Here is a 16,907-nt window from a genome sequence, read left to right as displayed (position 1 = left end):
AAGTCACCTGAGAAAGGTGAATCTTCCCCCCCGTGGGTTCTTTCTTTTGAGGGCTCTACTCAAGTCCAGGAGGGTTCCATGTTCTGTTTTAGGAAGAGCTGCACCTGCAGAAGCCTCAGGACATCCCCTCCCAAAGGAGGCCAGGGCTGAGGCAAAGAGGGGCCCCCCCTTGGCCGGGCAACTCACTGGTTGAGGAAAGCGAAGAGGTATCTCATGACCACGATGACCACGCGGGGAAGGGTGATGAGGATTTGCTGGATCTGGTGCACCCTCTCAGCTGGGTTCTCCAGTTCTGTAACATAAAGGGGCTTTTTGGGGTGTCTTTCGTCCTCAGAGAGCCAAGTACAGCCCACATTTGCTCAGTCCACATGGTTCAAGGGGATTGATATGTGACTCTGACCTGGCCACTCAGAGCAAGAATGTGAGTCTACACGTTCCCTTTTATGAATGAAGCTAGTGTCAGCTGAGCTTCTGTCACCTGACACCTGTGAGTCCTGACACAGGCACGGACCATGTTTCTTTAACCCCTTTATGAACACCAGCTGCATGCATCACAGGCACGGCACAGAGTAGGCCAGAAATGAGGGTGGACTAAATAACCAACTCTAGAGCTATATATTGGCCAAGGGGCCTGATAGATGCTTGGGATCTTATCTCTGACCCCCATTTTCAGGTCAGTCCTAGGCAGAGACATTGGTATTTTTATCAGTCAGGCCAGGGGTGGGAGCAGCAAATTGGGCTTGGTAAAGAGAAGAGGTTTGTGGGCTCTGCCTTGTGGAGAGGGCGTGCAGAGGGAAAGCTGGTGCAGAGAGTGAGCCCCAGAGCTCTGATGTTTGTCTGCAGGGCTGGTGCACGAGCCTGTGCCAGATTCTTTCTCAGGAAACATGTTTTTCTCACAGCCCCTCTCTCCAACCTCCACATTCTGTCAGTGTGTTCCTTTTAAAACGCAACCTCTCTTGGGGTGCCTGGGTGGCTCAGTCGGTTAACCGTCCGGCTCTTGGTTTCGGCTCAGGTTATGATCTCATGGTTTGTGAGTTCAAGCCCCGCATCGGGCTTTTCACTGACAGTGCAGCGCCTGCTTGGGATTCTCTCTCTCTCTCTCTCTCTCTCTCTCTCTCTCTGCCCCTGCTCATGCACTCTCTCTCAAAATAAATAAATAAACTTTACAAAAGATGCAACTTCTCTTGTTTCTCCTCTGTATCCCAGGCCCTTCACCATAGGGCTTCAACCAACTTTGCCTGCCTCACTGCTTAGCTGCTGCCCCTTCCTCAAGTATCTGAAGATGACACAGAGCCATGTTTCTCAAATGACGTGGTAGTGCACGCTTCTGGACATTTACAAATCTATGAGGCATTCTTTGGGGTTGTCACAGTGACTGGAGGGCACTACTGGCATTTCGGATCCAGGGGCCAAGGCGTCAAGTGTCCTGAGTGCATGGGACACACAACAAGGCACCGCACTACCCTAAATGCCAATACTGCCCCCACCGGGAAACTGTGCCAGGCTGCCTCATCCACCATCTTCCTCTCACAGAGGGCCTTCGTGCCCCTGGGCCTTTGTACGCACTGGTGGTCTCTCGACTCTGCCCAGCACACTGCAGCCTACCTTCGAAGTCTGGCACTGAGAAGCCTTGCCCAAGCCTCCCGCAGAACTAAAAGTTCTTGGACCTTCAGTGATTCCATTGCCCTTTATAGAGGCTGCTCCATGGGCTCAGCTTCAGTCATCACTGCCCTAGTACCATCTCCACTTATTACATTTTTTTCTTAAATATATTTATTCATAAAGGAAAGTTTACCTCCCTCTGTAAATGAGAAACCAGGAACACTTGCTATAATTAGGAGGTAACATAAATATAGATACAATGAAAGCAAAACAATGGTACTAAATTATAGGTTGTCAGTGTATTCTACAAACATTTCTGAGACTGAGGCCCCATCTCTCTGTTTAGGAGGGAGATAGACCTCTGAAATTTTTCTCCTTTAAGTAACCACAGGATTTGGGAGGGAAATCAGAAGGGATTTTTTTTTGCAGTGTGATTCGAGGTGTGATCCCAGGTATGTGATGTCATGAGCTTGCGCCAGAGGTCAACAACCTTGTCTGCTCAGGTGATCTGCTCAGGAAATAGATTAATGGGGCTTCCGGAAACACTAGCTGAGCACATGACATGGGGCTCAGACAGGGTTGGGCCTCTGTGGCCTGGAATTTCTCCCTTTTCTTTTTCTTTTTTTCCTCTTTTTTTGAGGGAGGGAGAGGGAGGGAGAGAGGGAGGGAGGGAGAGGGAGAGAGAACGCATACCCATGCAAGCAGGGGAGGAGTAGAGGGAGAGAGGAGTGAGAGAATCTTAAGCAGGCTCCATGCCCAGTGCAGAGCCCAACTCGGCTCAATCTCACGACTGAGCCGAAATCAAGGATTGGATGCTCAACTGACTGAGCCACCCAGGCGCCCCCATGGCCTGGAATTTCTGAGGGTGATTTGGAGCTTGAAGTGGACCTGGAAAGATGAGCAGTAGGTAGTGTGGAGGGTAGAAGGGCAGAGGAAGGGTCTTTTATACCAGGCAGGTAAGAAGCTTGAAGCCTCCAACCCCCAGTGGCCCTTTCCTGGCTGCAAATCTCTCAGAGCATTGTGAGAAGCATCCCTAATAACACTGGGTGTGGGGCAATTTTCTGTAAATCAATTAAAGAGTTTATTCTAAAATACTAAGATTTCCATATTATAATATTAAAAGGTTTATTTTTAGAAACTCCCAAAATGTTGCCTTAGGTTTGGCCATCTGATAGTCAAGGTGCCTTTACTTCAGGCCTCTAGATTGGGCTCTTGCCTTCATCCACAGAAATACCTCTGATGGCTTGTAACATTGGAAGAAGCCCACAGTCAACTTATTTTCACCATTTTTCTTGTCTGTCATATTGCTGACCTGACTCCCAAATCCTCTATGGCTCCCCATTACCCAATGGGAAAAGCTCCAGATCCTTGCAAGGTCTCTCCTCTCTTGCTCTATTTTACCCTTCCAGCCTCTTGCACCATGCACTGGCTGGGACACCCTCCTGCTGGTCCCATTGGTCTGTGTGTCCTCAAACTCTTCCCAGGATACTCTGGGTAGGCTCCTCCTAAAGCAAAACCAAGTCTTCCTCTGCCTCTTCTCTTCTAAGCGCCATTCATACCCAGGGCTGTACCATGCCATTTTCCATTATACATCATCCTGTTATCTCTACAGCTAGGTTTTAAGTTCTATGAGAACAAGGACCATACTGCTTCTTTCAGTATCCCTCCGTCCTACATAATGATGAGCCCATTGTACAACTTCAATAAAGATATGCCATGGAATTGATCATTCCACCATTCCACCTGGAAAATACTTACTAATAGTAGATATCAAATCTTGAAACCTTTCCTTAGGAAAGAGTGGATTTTCCAGTCCTCGGAAATACAGTTTTAAAACACCAGCGACTGAATTGATATCTCGTTCATTTTGATCATCCACAAGGGGGTCTTCACCTGAGAAGAAACAGGAGATGATGATTCAGCTTGGTAAAGAGACAGGAAATGTGCAGATGGCAGGAGGGATGGCCTGGCCCAGCAGTTCTCCCTGTAACTGATTTTGAAAATGTTCAAATATATGGAAATACTGTAAAACTGAAATACTGAACATCCATCACCCTTCACTCACACTCATTAACTTACACTCATCTTTTGCCATGTTTGCTTTCTGTCTTGTATTTATTATTGCTCACTGATTTGAGAGTATTTTGTTTTTTTATTTTAAAAAAAAATTTTTTTTTCAACGTTTATTTATTTTTGGGACAGAGAGAGACAGAGCATGAACGGGGGAGGGGCAGAGAGAGAGGGAGACACAGAATCGGAAACAGGCTCCAGGCTCTGAGCCATCAGCCCAGAGCCTGACGCGGGGCTCAAACTCACGGACCGCGAGATCGTGACCTGGCTGAAGTCGGACGCTTAACCGACTGCGCCACCCAGGCGCCCCTGATTTGAGAGTATTTTGTAGACATCATAGCACATCACTGCTAAATACTTGAACACATTTCTCCCAATAAGGATATTCTCCTACATAACACCATAACATCATTACATCTAAGAAAAAATTAACAATAGTTCCAAAACACCATCTTCCATGCATTCAAACATTCTCAATTGTCCCATGTCTTTCATAGTTTTCAAAAGCTAAGATCTGATCAATAGTCCCATAATTCATTTGGTTGTTATGATTCCTTAGTCTTATGTTTATTTTATTTATTTATTCTTTTTTTAGAGAGGGGAGGGGCAGAGGGAGAAGGAGAGAGAGAATCTTAGGCAGGCTCCATTCCCAGCATGGACACAGGGCTTGATATCATGACCACGAAATCATGACCTGAGCCAAAATCAAGAGTCAGTCACTTAACCAACTAAGCCACCCAGATGCCCCCAACTTAGTCTTTTGAACATAAAAGACACCCCAACATTTTTTTATCATAGTTCATTTTTTACAATATTGCCTCTTCTGAAGAGTCCAGGCCAGTTGCCTTATAGAATGCCTCCCACTTTGGATTTCTCTGATTGTCTCCTCAAGAATAGATTTAAGTTAAACATTTGTGGCAACAATAGTACATGGGTCATGTTGTAGACACCTTATTGTATCTGTGTATTGTATCTGTGTATCTGTATTGTATCTGTGAGGCACATAATGTCAGCCCATCTTGCTACTGGTGTTGCTAAGTGTGATCAATGGATTAAGGGGACAGCCTCCAGATCTCTGCACTGCAAAGGTTTATTTTCCCCTTTGTAAGTATAGAATATAAACTATTTTTGAAAAAAACAAGTGATGTATGTGCATGTCATTGTGCTCAACATGTTTCACCCAATGCTTTTAACATCCACTGATGATTTTTGCCTAAATCAATTAGTATCCTAGGTTGCAAAATGGTGACTTTCTAATTCTGTCATTCCTTCTACATTTATTAGCTGGCATTCTGCCATAAAGAAAAGGTTTCCCCATGCCTCCCTCACTCTTCCTCTTATTATTGTTATTATTTAGCATCTTTAAGGGATTGTTTTTATCATTTCTAATTCAGCGTGTCATAATCCATTATCATCACTAGTCTTTGGGATGCTCAGATTGTCTCCAATTTTTCCAGGGACAAAAGTTCTTTATATATGACCTCCACTGAGCACTTCCTTGCTTTCTGGCACAAAAGATGTCCATGGATCACCTTGTACTTTCCTTGACCCAGATCTGGAATCAAACATTGCTCCAAGGAGATCTGTTTGCTTTTTGTAGGGAATGGTATTTAGAAACCAGGATATAAGTTCCAGGTGTGCTCATTGGCACAGGAGTGCTATAAAGAGCTTCTAAACCTTTTCAGTGGATACAGCAAGAATACACATTAATTCTTTTATGAGTTCACATAGTTATTTCCAATTCATATTTCAGATATAAGATTTTCTTTACCTTCATGTATTTTATATTTGGATTTCATTTTTCTTAGTGAAAATCTTGGTTCCGAATAACATTAATATTGTATCTGCCTTATTCTATAATATATGTAACAGTTTAGAAATTTTAATAGTAATATCACCACCATTAAATTTAAGATTTCTTCTCAGGGGCTTTGTTTTGGGGGGGGTGTGGATTTAATTCTAAGAATGTATCCCATTAAAGATATATGGTCAGAAGACAAAAGGTAGATTAGTGTTTGCCTACAGTGGTGGACTAGGATTTAGGGGATAAGGGAGTGACTACAAATGGGTAGAAGGTTCCTTTTGGGGATGATGAAAAATTTCTGATATTGGATTATGGTAATGTTCACACATCTCTGTAAATATACTAGAAACCACTGAACTGTGCACTTTAAAAATGGGTGAGCTTTATGGTATCTAACTCAATAAAGCTGTTAAAAATGTATGACCAGAGCATATGTTCAAAAGTTACTCTCTGTGTGATAATCAATTTGATACACAGCTTGTTTCTACTTATATTCAATTTTAGGTTTTTTTTTTTTTTTTGAAATCCTTTTTTAAAAAATTTGCAGTTTTGAAAATATAAAGCATTTAAATTGTCCAAAAGTCAAAAACAGGTAAAAAGTTGCATGCAGACAAGCCCTACTCTTATCCTTTTCCCCTCCACACCTCACATTTGACCATTGTCGTTAGTTTCTGGTTTGCCCTGTTAAGCAAAAAACATACATATGAATTTTTTATTTCCCTTCACTTTTTCCGCAAATGTAAGTAGTATACAATACTGCTACATACACTTGTTTCTTTGCTTCAAAATAAACACTAGAAATCCCTCCATATCAGTGCACAGAGATCTTCCTGGTTCTTCTTCTTTTTTTTAAATGGCTGCAAAGTACTCTTTCGTGCATCAACCATAATTTGGTCAACCAATCTCCCGTGGACTGACAATCTTTCACTATTACAAATATTACTTCAACAAATAACCTTGTGCATGTGTTTTGGTATTTGTAAAGATGTCTCTGGCGAGGTCCTAGAAGTGGGGTTGTGGGTCTAAGTGTACATACATACATAGTTTCATTAGATAGAGACAAATTTCCCCCCACCTGGGGCTGCATCATCCTATACTCCCACGTGGCAACATAGGAGAACGCTTCTTTTCCACAGTCCTGCCCATGGAATGCTGTCAATCTTTCAAATTTTTGCCACCTGGACAGGGGTAAATGATATTTCAGGAGGGCAGCACTTTCCTGTTTAATCAAGGGCTGCTCGGCTAGATCCCCCGGAGTTTCCATGGGAGGAGATGAAAGGAAGCACAGAGCAATCTAACTCCTCTCTGAAGGTGCTGACAGATGTCTGCCCGACGGGCTTTTCCTCCTTCTCCCAGAACAGCCCACAGACTGTTCTAAGACTGGCAAGCAGTGAGGAGCAGAGCAGGAAACTCATACTTGGATCTCTTTACTCCACCTCCGTAGGAAAAGAATGCATGTCACTGCCAGGGACTCTGCTAGCCCCAACATGCTTTAGTGCAAATTAGAGAGGGCCCCCTACTTCCTTCCTGAACCAGGTCTTGTGGCTTACAGAGCATGAACCACAGTTCAGCTCCCACCTGCCCTCCTTGCCTGAGCACCCTTGTGTAGTGCCCAGCCTGAATGACTGTATATGGTGGCAGAGACACTGATGTTCCATAGGTCAACCTCTCCGATATCCCCACAGGAGGAGAGGAGAATTCCTTGTGGGGAAGCAAGAGAGAAAACATAACAAATCATTGTGTATACTGACAAAGCACTTCTCGAGTGAGAAGCGCACTTGCACATGTGATCTCTCTTAATCCTGACAACAGCACTGCATGGCAGTGAGGAAGGCATGGTTCCAACACCACTAATCTCCCGCAAGAGAGCTGAGAGCCCAACAAGCAAAACGATTTGCCCACATTCACACAGTCAAAACAGACACTGGCAGCCCCCAGGTCTCGTAATGCCTGGGAGATGTTCTTCCTTTTACCCCTGGTTTTCAAACCTATCTGTCTGCTTGCAGACCTATCTTCCTCTCTCCTTCCCTCCTTCCTTAAGAGAATGCTAGGGGCACCTGGGTGGCTCGGTCAGTTAAGCGTCCGACTTCATCTCAGGTCATGATCTCACGGTTCGAGGGTTCAAGCCTCGCATCAGGCTCTGTACTGACAGCCTGGAGCCTGCTTCAGATTCTGTGTCTCCCTCTCTCTCTGTCCCTCCCCTGCTCACACTCTGTCTCTCAAGGATGAATAAACGTTAAAAAAAAAAAAAAAGTAAAACCCTAACCTTTTCATTTTCTTTTCAAGAAAAACTTTCTCTGAATGCCCAACATATAAAACAAAGCTGTCTTAGGGGTGCCTGGGTGGCTCAGTCGAAGCATCTGATTCTTCATTTTGGCTCAGGTCATGATCTCACGGTTTGTGGGACTGAGCCCCATGTCCGTCGGGCTGTGCACTCACAGTGCTGAACCTGCTTGGGATTCTCTCTCTCCCCTCTCTCTGCCCCTCCTCCACTCATGCTCTCTCTCTCAAAAATATATACACTTAAAAAAATAAAAATAAATAAAACAAAGCTGTCTTAGTTGAATTGTGAGGAGAGGTCCACACCTCCCTCCTAAGCCCCCTCTGTTCCTGTAACAGCCCTTGAGGCCCCTTTGGAGAACCAGGAGTTCAAATTAGCTGTTTCCCTATTATTTACCACATATTACCTTTGTGGTCTCATGATTCAAAAGCACATGGATTTTTTTCCCCATATTGCATGTTAGCGACCCTTGTCATGCACAATTAATACATGGACTTTATATATACACACATACGTGTAACACATGGACTTTATATATACACACATACGTGTACATATGTACACACACACACACACACACACACACACACACACACACAATTTGCTCTTCCTCTCCCTCCCAGAAGGCCATAAAAGGAAGCATCCAAATATTCTCTCCTCCTGGCTTAGGCCTTTGGCTTTCTACAAGGTGAGTCAATTTTGGTTCCAGAAATGACTGGAATTCCAGAGTTCAGGATGAACAGAATGGTTCATGGGAACGATGGCCTCCTCTGGGAGGAGAATTACAGCTAAAATTCTGGGCAAGTCTGAGAGAGAAAGCTGTGTTCATGCTTGGCTAGCTAATGTCCTGGGGATGGGAGAATTATTACCTAACAGACCTGCCTGCGGCACACTCTCAGCCGGGTCACCGGGGCATTGCCAGGGACTTTACGGCAGGGCTGTACCCAGGGCAGAGTGCACACAGCGTGTGCTTACAGGCTCTAAGGAAACGTGCTGCCAGACCAGGGGCACGGCAGGAAGCTTGCAGATGGTTTCTTGCACAAGGGCAGTTCTCGGTGGCCACAGGTCTTCCCAAGCCCGTTCTGAGGCTCAACATGATGACCCCTCCCAGCCATCTATAGGTCACAATCCTCTCCCTGGGGCAGGAGACAGATCTCTGAAGGGCCAGATGTCAAATATGTCAGACCCTCCATGCCATGACTTCAGTCTCTAATCCAAACCCTATCCTGATCTGCACAGGGTGAAAGGGCCATTGACTCCCCTTCCCACCAACCCTCCAAATAAGGAGAGACCACTGGCAACTCTCTCATAGTTACGTGCAAAGGGGACAGTGGGTTGGTTTGTGGGGGAAAAACAGAGTTTGCCCAGGAAAACTGGCCCGAGAGACAAGAGGCCAGTGTGGCTCTCTTTGTGGCAGGACAACTGCTTTCCTGCCTTTTTGTGATGTTTCCTCTTCATTTTGCCAGGTTACAGAAAGATCTCAAAACTTGACCAATGAGTTTAAGGTTTGCTGACAGCAAAAAATCACATCATTAGGGATGCCCGGGTGGCTCAGTAGGTTAAGTGTCTGACTTTGGCTCAGGTCATGATCTAAAGGTTCATGGGTGCAAGCCCCACGTCAGGTTCTGTGCTGACAGCTCAGAGCCTACAGCCTAAGGATTCTGTGTCTCCCTCTCTCTCTGCCCCTCCCCTGCTCGTGCTCTGTCTCTCTCCCTCTCTCTCTCTCTCAAAAATAAATAAACATTTTTTAAAAATCCCATCATTATCATCACCATCTCAACTAAAACCCTGGCTGACTCATGTCAGAAGAAAAAGAAAGTGGGTTTAGGAATAATGACCCAAGAATGAATTTCCTACATATTGCAATTTTTCAGAATCTTAAAGAAAACAGATCTGTGCTCCTTTGAACAGACTCATACAAGGAACACAGGCAGAAACTTCACCCAAGAGAGAAAGAAGGGGGCCAAGAAAGAAAAGGACCCAAATCTTAAACAAATGGCAAAGGACAGGCACCCTGCAGGGACTGAGGGAGGTACATTTTAACAAATAAAAGGAAGAAAGGAAAAACATACAATGTGCTGGTTTTCGAGAGAAAATTCAGTCACAAGTTAGAGTGTGTGGGACGGAGCAGTGGGTGCAAAGAGAAATACTGAGCCGCCCTAGGCTTGGCCACCTGGTTGCCAGTGGTGCAGAGAAGTGTACCTCCTATTTTCAGGAGAGATGGGAGGTGACCCTGAGAGTCAGCTGGGCAAGGAGCCAAACCCAGGGCAGTTTGTTGGCAAACATGAAGAAACAAAAAAGAGTAAGTGGGAAATCTGGGCACTAGCCAGCCTAGAGAAGCCAGGAACAGATTTTTCTAAAAGAGACATTCCAAGGAACTATATATTTTTTTTAAGAATAAGCCAGGGTTCACCATAGGCTCAGGTGGAGCTCAAAGACAAGGCTGTTGTGGAATGAGATTCATTTTGAAATGATGGAGAGAATGACAGGAGCTGACCGCATATTTGAGGCAAAGAGAAGCAGAAAACATTTTTGCAGCTGACATTTGGATCAGGTGATCTCTGCCCAGTGGGGCTCTGCCTGAGGCGACCCAAGGCCTGTTCAGAAGAGAGAAGTCTTAAATTGCACATCACCCCTGCAAGGCACCCAAGCAGGTGACAGAAGGCCTTAGAAAATCACATTCAAGAAGGAAAGAAAGCAGTGCTCTTGGGGCAGGGATAGGGCCTGGCTTCCTGCTACAAGGAAGTTTATTTACAGAACAGAGGGAAGCAGGGACATTTGAGGCAGTGGCAGTCACCAGGGTGAAGGCACTGGGCAGTGAAGCTCACCCATGAGATTCAAGGCATTCTGTGTAATGGGAAGAACCCAAGAGGATGGAACCAGCAAAGATTTCAGACCATGGCTCTGGTGATTTACAATGAACACAGGACAGTAGGGGATTTGGGGGAAATGAAGAAACAAAACATTGCATTGGGCTGTCCAGTGTTGTCAAGAGAAGCTCAGAGAATGATGAAGGACACTTCCATCAGGGAGGCTGATGGGAGATACTTCTTGCTTTCTGGCCTTTGCATATGCTATTCCCATTAGTCTGGAATGCCCTTTCCCTGCTTTTTCAGGCTCTCACTCTTTAAGCCTCAACTTGTGCTTTTCCTTCTCCAGGAAGACTTCTCTGGCTTTACTCCTTCTCCCCACCCCATCCGAGCTGGGCTAAGTGATCCCATACCATCCAATGCTTGCTTACTCCATTGTCTGTTGGCTAAACTGGCTCCCTACTAGTCATGACTGTCTTTTGTTCCTGTTGTGTTTCCAGGCCCTAGTCCATTACCTAGCCCGGTGTAGGGCACAATGAATGTATGGTTGTTGGGAGGATGAATAAATGCATGAGTCTGAGCTCAGAACAGGGGAATTCTGGGGCTTCCTGGTCCTAAGAGCCCATGATCCAGGAGCAGACTCTAAAACAAGCTCCTGGGGACATCAGGAGGCCACTGAGCACTACATCCAGCCAGATCCTGCTCTCTAAACCCGGGGTGAAGCCAGAGGGCCAAAGGCCACAGAGGTCTGTGCTGGGGATTATAGCAGTGTCTGCTTGGGACTGACAGAGTGCTTCTTCCACTCTAGAGCTAAACCTCAGGATGGAATCAGGGGGATAGTGAAGGGGTGAGTCTGCTCAGGAGGCAGCCCCTGCAGAGGAAGCCCAGTAATGAGAATTCCAGGCCTGGAGCCCAGGGAGAGGCATGCTCAGAGCACAGCCAACAGGGACAAACAGAATACCTCCCACGACTGTAAGAGGATTATGTAAAAGAAAGGGTAAGGAAGTGCTTTGTAAATTGGGATGTGATATACTACAGGAAAATGGGTTTGGGATTGGGGTTCTCAATTTTTTTTTTTTTTTTTTTGGCCAAAACACTGCATAAAAAACTAAGCATTAGACCAGATGCATGAAAAAATGCTCAATATCACTCATCATCAGGGAAATACAAATCAAAACCACATTGAGATACCACCTCACACCTGTCAGAATGGCTAACATTAACAACTCAGGCAATAACGGATGTTGGCGAGGATACAGAGAAAGAGGATCTCTTTTGCATTGTTGGTGGGAATGCAAACTGGGACAGACACTGGAAAACAGTATGGGGGTTCCTCAAAGAATTAAAAGTAGGACTACCCTATGACCCAGCCACTGCACTACCAGGTATTTTTCCAAGGGATACAGGTATGCTGTTTCAAAGGGACACATGCACCCCCATGTTTATAGCAGCACTATCAACAATAGCCAAAGTATGGAAGGAGCCCAAGTGTCCATAGATGGATGAATGGATAAAGAAGATGTGGTGTGTATATATATATATATATATATATATATATATATATATATATATACATACACATTGTAGTGTGTGTATATATATATACACACATTGTAGTATATATATATGTATATATATATACACATATATATATATGTACATATATATACATATGTGTATATATATACATATGTGTATATATATGTACATATATATACACATATATATATGTGTATATATATATGCATATATATATATACACATATATATATGTGTATATATATACACACACATACACACACAAGGGAATATTACTCGGCAATCAAAAAGAATGAAATCTTGCCATTTACAACAACGTGGACGGAACCAGAATGTATTATGCTAAGTGAAATTAGTCAGAGAAAGACAAATATCATATGACTTCACTCATATGAGGAATTTAAGAGACAAAACAGATAAACATAAGGGAAGGGAAGCAAAAATAACATAAAAACAGGGAGGGGGACAAAACAGAAGAGACTCTTAAATATAGACAACAAACTGAGGGTTGCTGGAGGGGTTGTGGGTGGGGGATGGGCTAAATGTGTAAGGGGCATTAAAGAGGACACTTGTTGGGATGAGCACGGGGTGTTATACGTAGGGGATGAATCCCTGGATTCTACTCTTGAAATCATTATTGCACTATCTGCTAACTAACTTGGATGTAAATTAAAAAATAAAAAATAAATGTAATTTAATTTAATTTAATAAAACCTAAGCACTAGCATATTCTAAAAGCCACTTGGTGTTATCTGTATTCTTCCAAGTATGCTGTATTTTCTAAAACACAGCAGCCTTCACAGACTCCTATCATGATTTCGAGTGCTTTACTAGACCCTCTTTCCCAACAACTACCGTACAGTCACTAGAGAAAGTCACTCATGTGCTGGTAAAGGTTTAACAGTTAACTCTTTGAAGGGAAAAAGACAAAGGAAGGATCTGATCTTTGCCAATTTCTGTGGTGTAAATACTCCTGCCTTGGCCGATTTCAAGCCACCAAGGTGAAGGCACTCAGTGCAAACTTGGAAAGAAATGTTGATACGAGCCAGCCCCGGCACACTGCTGCTCTAAGACGTACAACACCCATCCTGGCTTCCTATGGACACAAGCTTGAGATGGATACCTACCCCTTTCAAAAGAATTTTTTATGTCGTTGACTTCAACCTGAGATCCTGGCACTCGGAAGATCCCTTGCTGCTGGAGTCCTAAAAGAAAGGAACAAATAAACACAAAATGCCATGATGCCTTGGGCTCATCAGACCACTTGGGAACATTGATGATCCTTCCATTGCTTGTCTCTTTCTCCCACCATTCTTTTTCAAGAGTCATTCCCAATAAAGATCTCCTGGCAGAAGCCCAAAAGGGGACTTTGCAATGAACTTCAGCCGGCCAAAATACTCTGAGGCATCTTGCTTCATATGTTATCTCTTATCAGGGCTTGAAGGAAAAGGCCACAAGACGTTTATATCAACCCAGGACCAGTGAGTAACTTCCAATTTAGCCAACAGGCACTTTGCCTACCAAGTTCATCAGGTACACTGGGATCAAGTAGCTTGGCCTGAGTTTACAGCTGCCATTTCAGTGTAACAGCCACAGAGATTTTGAACAGGAATGATCAGTATCACTCACTCAACCATTCCCACCCCCCACCGGCAGAGACATCTTCTTCCTTTCAGAAAAGCTAGAGTCGAGAGTACATGCTGGCCTGGCATCAACGAGTTTGGGGAACATTAAATCATTAAAGAAAAACAGTCTCTTTTTTTAATGTGTTTCTATAAGGCTATAACAAAGAGGAGACCCTGATACCCGACATAATAGTAATGACATAGGATTGTAATAGGACTGAACAGTCATCTATGGAATTGAAGGGATTAAAGGGGCCTCTCTCGTCTTAGGTGGGAAGTAATGGGGTGACTGTGATCTTTTCCCTCACATTCAGTTTTTCTATATAAAACAACTCTTTGCATTATAATTTAGGAAAGTGTTTACCTCTTAAAGGCAGGCTTTAAACCAAGTTTGGTCTGTACATAGTACGTGCTCAATAAAAGCTGGTTTATGTCTTTCCTTAGCCAATATCAAATTTCTACCACCTGTGTCTTTTATCCCATCCTCCTAGCTCCTTCCTATTCAGTCACACTTGTCTTCCTTCTTACACGAGACCTTTATACTTGCCACGCTCTCCACTGGAGATTGCATGGCTGGCTTCTTGTACTCAAATATCATCCCCTCAGACATGTTTCTCCTTACCTCCTTCGCCAAAGCAGCCCTGCTGCCCTCCAGCCATTCTATATCCCCTTTTAATTAGTCTCTAGGCATTGCCACTACCTGAAATTGTATTATTTATCTACTTATTTCCTTGCCCTTCTAATTGGTAACATAAGCTACCTAAGGTCCGCACCTCCCCTGTCTTAGGCATTCAATGCCTGTATTCCTCCCCATTGTCAGAACAGTGCCTGCTCCGCACTCTGAAAATACAGTTTTCGAGAGGTGAATGAATGAATAGATGGAGGTGCAAAGAGGCACAGGGGATACCATGGTCAGCAAATCCCAGACCCTGTATTTCCTTTATGGAGCTTATTGCAATCAAACTGCTAACTCATTGGTTGGCTACGTTCAGTGCTCGGAGTACAGAGCTCTGACGCGGGGCAGGAGAGGGGAAGGAACTGACATGATCCTCCTACCCATGCCTTCCCTGACCCTCCGTTCTCCTAGATCCTGGGTGTTCTCACCACCACCTTCTGTCCCCAGACATATGAGGCTCAGAAGAGCACTCAGCACAGCAGCTGTGCCAAGAAGCATTTTCTCTCTAGGAAGCAGGGAAGTAACAGGAAGCCTTCCAAGATGAATTAGCGTCTCATTTCCTCTGACAACAGCCCAGCACCTGTTCTGAAGAGGGCTGAGAACACTGCCCCAAGACCGAGCTTACCATATAAATTGATGTACCGGATGCAGCTCTCGACTACAAGTGGTATAGCTTGTCCTGAATCCTTAAGAAAAAAAAAGAAATTGTGAGTTGTACTGGGCATGGCAGCCGGCAGAGGAAAAACGACAATGCAGACACAGATTATAAACTCAAGCCAGAATATTAGTACCATCGGATTAGTAGGAAAATAAGCAAGGAACTGCTAATCCTAAAGTCTCCACAAACAGTTAAAATAGAAAATCTCCAGTTATGTGCAGAAAAGACATAGCTATGATAATTTTAAAGAAATGCTCTGTCTTCTTACTCAGCTGGGAAGAAATCAGGACTCAGGACGTTGACAGGCACATCGGGGAAGGGGAGGGAACCCACCTGACAGATAGGGTTGGAGTTTGCTCTTGAAGAGAGCTCTGCCTTCACTCCACTTTGCCCCACTCAACCCTTATCCTCCCAGTGCTCAAGCACAAAAAGGCAGGATTCAAAGGCCTCCTTCTAGCATGGCAGTATCTAATGCTTGAATTAAGAAGAACACACTATGGGAGGTAAGGATGGCCCCAAGGGTCCTTTTGAGCTCTGAGAAAGGAAGGCCAGGTCTACTCCTGAGGTTACAATCTAAACATCCAGGCAGATGCTTTGTTTAACAATAAACATGTTACGAGGAAAAGTTCTGGAAACAGCTAATGTCAGCCATTGACCATTGAATGGCCAACCTTAGTCAAAAAGGCTGTATAAGACACAGCTCTAAATATACACGTCTATGGGGGAGGTGGTGAATCTACTTCCGATTACATCTTCCTAGATGGGCCCATGGCCACAAAGAGCTGGGCAAGGGGTAGTTTTCTCTTGGATTCCATGATTGGTTGATCTCTCTGTTATTTTGGGTCACTTAAAGAACATAAAGTCATTTTTAAACTGTCTTTAAAAGAGGCCAAATTAAATCACTAGCCTCCTCAGGTGAGGAAACAATAAGGCATATGTAACATGCTCTCGTAAAGGGACAGAAAACACCCACAGATTTCAATGCCTTTGGGGTTCCTCCACACCCCACCTGTGAATTCACACCTTGATTAACTACGGTCAGGGAGAGGATAGAAAAATGGACCCTTTGGCAATAGGCATGGTGAGCCCTGCTCTAGAGGTCAGTACTAAAGACAGGTTCCATTCAGTTGAATGGAGCTAACGGACCTTTCTAGTAAATACCTGGTTCCTGGTTCGAGCATTTCTTCTTCCTCTGATAACAAAAAATAAACAGGCAGCAGAGCAGGAGAAAAAGAAAAGATTATGCAGGAGTAAGATCAGTTAGAGTAAGCAGATCCTTCAGAGTCCGTGAACGCCGAAATGCAATGGCAGCCAGCAACGGTCCTGGGGAGACTGCCAACCAGTCTGCCGATGGGGAGGGCCGCCCATGCACCTCAGGGCCTCGTAGGAGCTCTGCACCCTGCCCCCAGCTAGCCTCCCAGGGTGCCTGCCTCGGACACCAGGTGGCAAAGGGGCCTCTATCAGTCCTTGTCAAGTGCAGGGATGTGTGTACCGAGGTGTGTGCTCAGCCCCTTCTCCTCATCCCATGTTTAGCTTCTCCTCAACACAGGGGCTGTTACTCACCGATGGGCAAGGGCCGACCTAAGACACCTTAAGGTTAGCCCAGCTGCCCACAAAAAGGAGGGCACACACCTTCAGGCGTCTACTGTAACACTGTCCCTGGAAGTCAATTCAGGAAACCTCATTCTTAGTAAAAAGCTAATTGTACCAAGACTGTGTTTATTAGGTGCCCTCTGGATACAACCCGACAGGACTCCACCTGATTCCACATTCGAACAGCTTCCCATGCTTTCCTACCAAACACCCTGGGTACCTTTTCCTGGGTATCCATTGGCTTTGCTC

The 16,907-nt window shown here is 44.6% G+C and overlaps 1 protein-coding gene across 6 annotated transcripts in view; it reads right to left on the bottom strand.

The window, feature by feature from the left end:
* Positions 1-16,907, bottom strand: part of SRGAP3 (SLIT-ROBO Rho GTPase activating protein 3) — a 264,333-nt gene that overhangs the window by 27,100 nt on the left and 220,326 nt on the right. For 3 of the 6 annotated variants that reach the window (XM_025920885.2, XM_086697530.1, XM_086697529.1), the window contains 5 exons: positions 16,212-16,257; positions 15,033-15,093; positions 13,234-13,311; positions 3,361-3,495; positions 187-292 (listed from right to left, as the gene is read on the bottom strand). In XM_025920885.2, coding sequence (XP_025776670.1) covers positions 187-292; positions 3,361-3,495; positions 13,234-13,311; positions 15,033-15,093; positions 16,212-16,257 — 426 coding nt within the window. The remainder of the gene's footprint in view (positions 1-186; positions 293-3,360; positions 3,496-13,233; positions 13,312-15,032; positions 15,094-16,211; positions 16,258-16,907) is intronic. The other 3 variants (XM_086697528.1, XM_025920900.2, XM_025920893.2) reach the window with 2 other exon arrangements.

Source organism: Puma concolor, chromosome A2 (assembly GCF_028749965.1).
Source record: "Puma concolor isolate L17-30 chromosome A2, mPumCon1.1.hap2, whole genome shotgun sequence".
Taxonomy (NCBI): Eukaryota; Metazoa; Chordata; class Mammalia; order Carnivora; family Felidae; genus Puma; species Puma concolor.
Note: the sequence above shows the minus strand (reverse complement) of the source record. Positions and strands in the feature narration are given on the sequence as shown.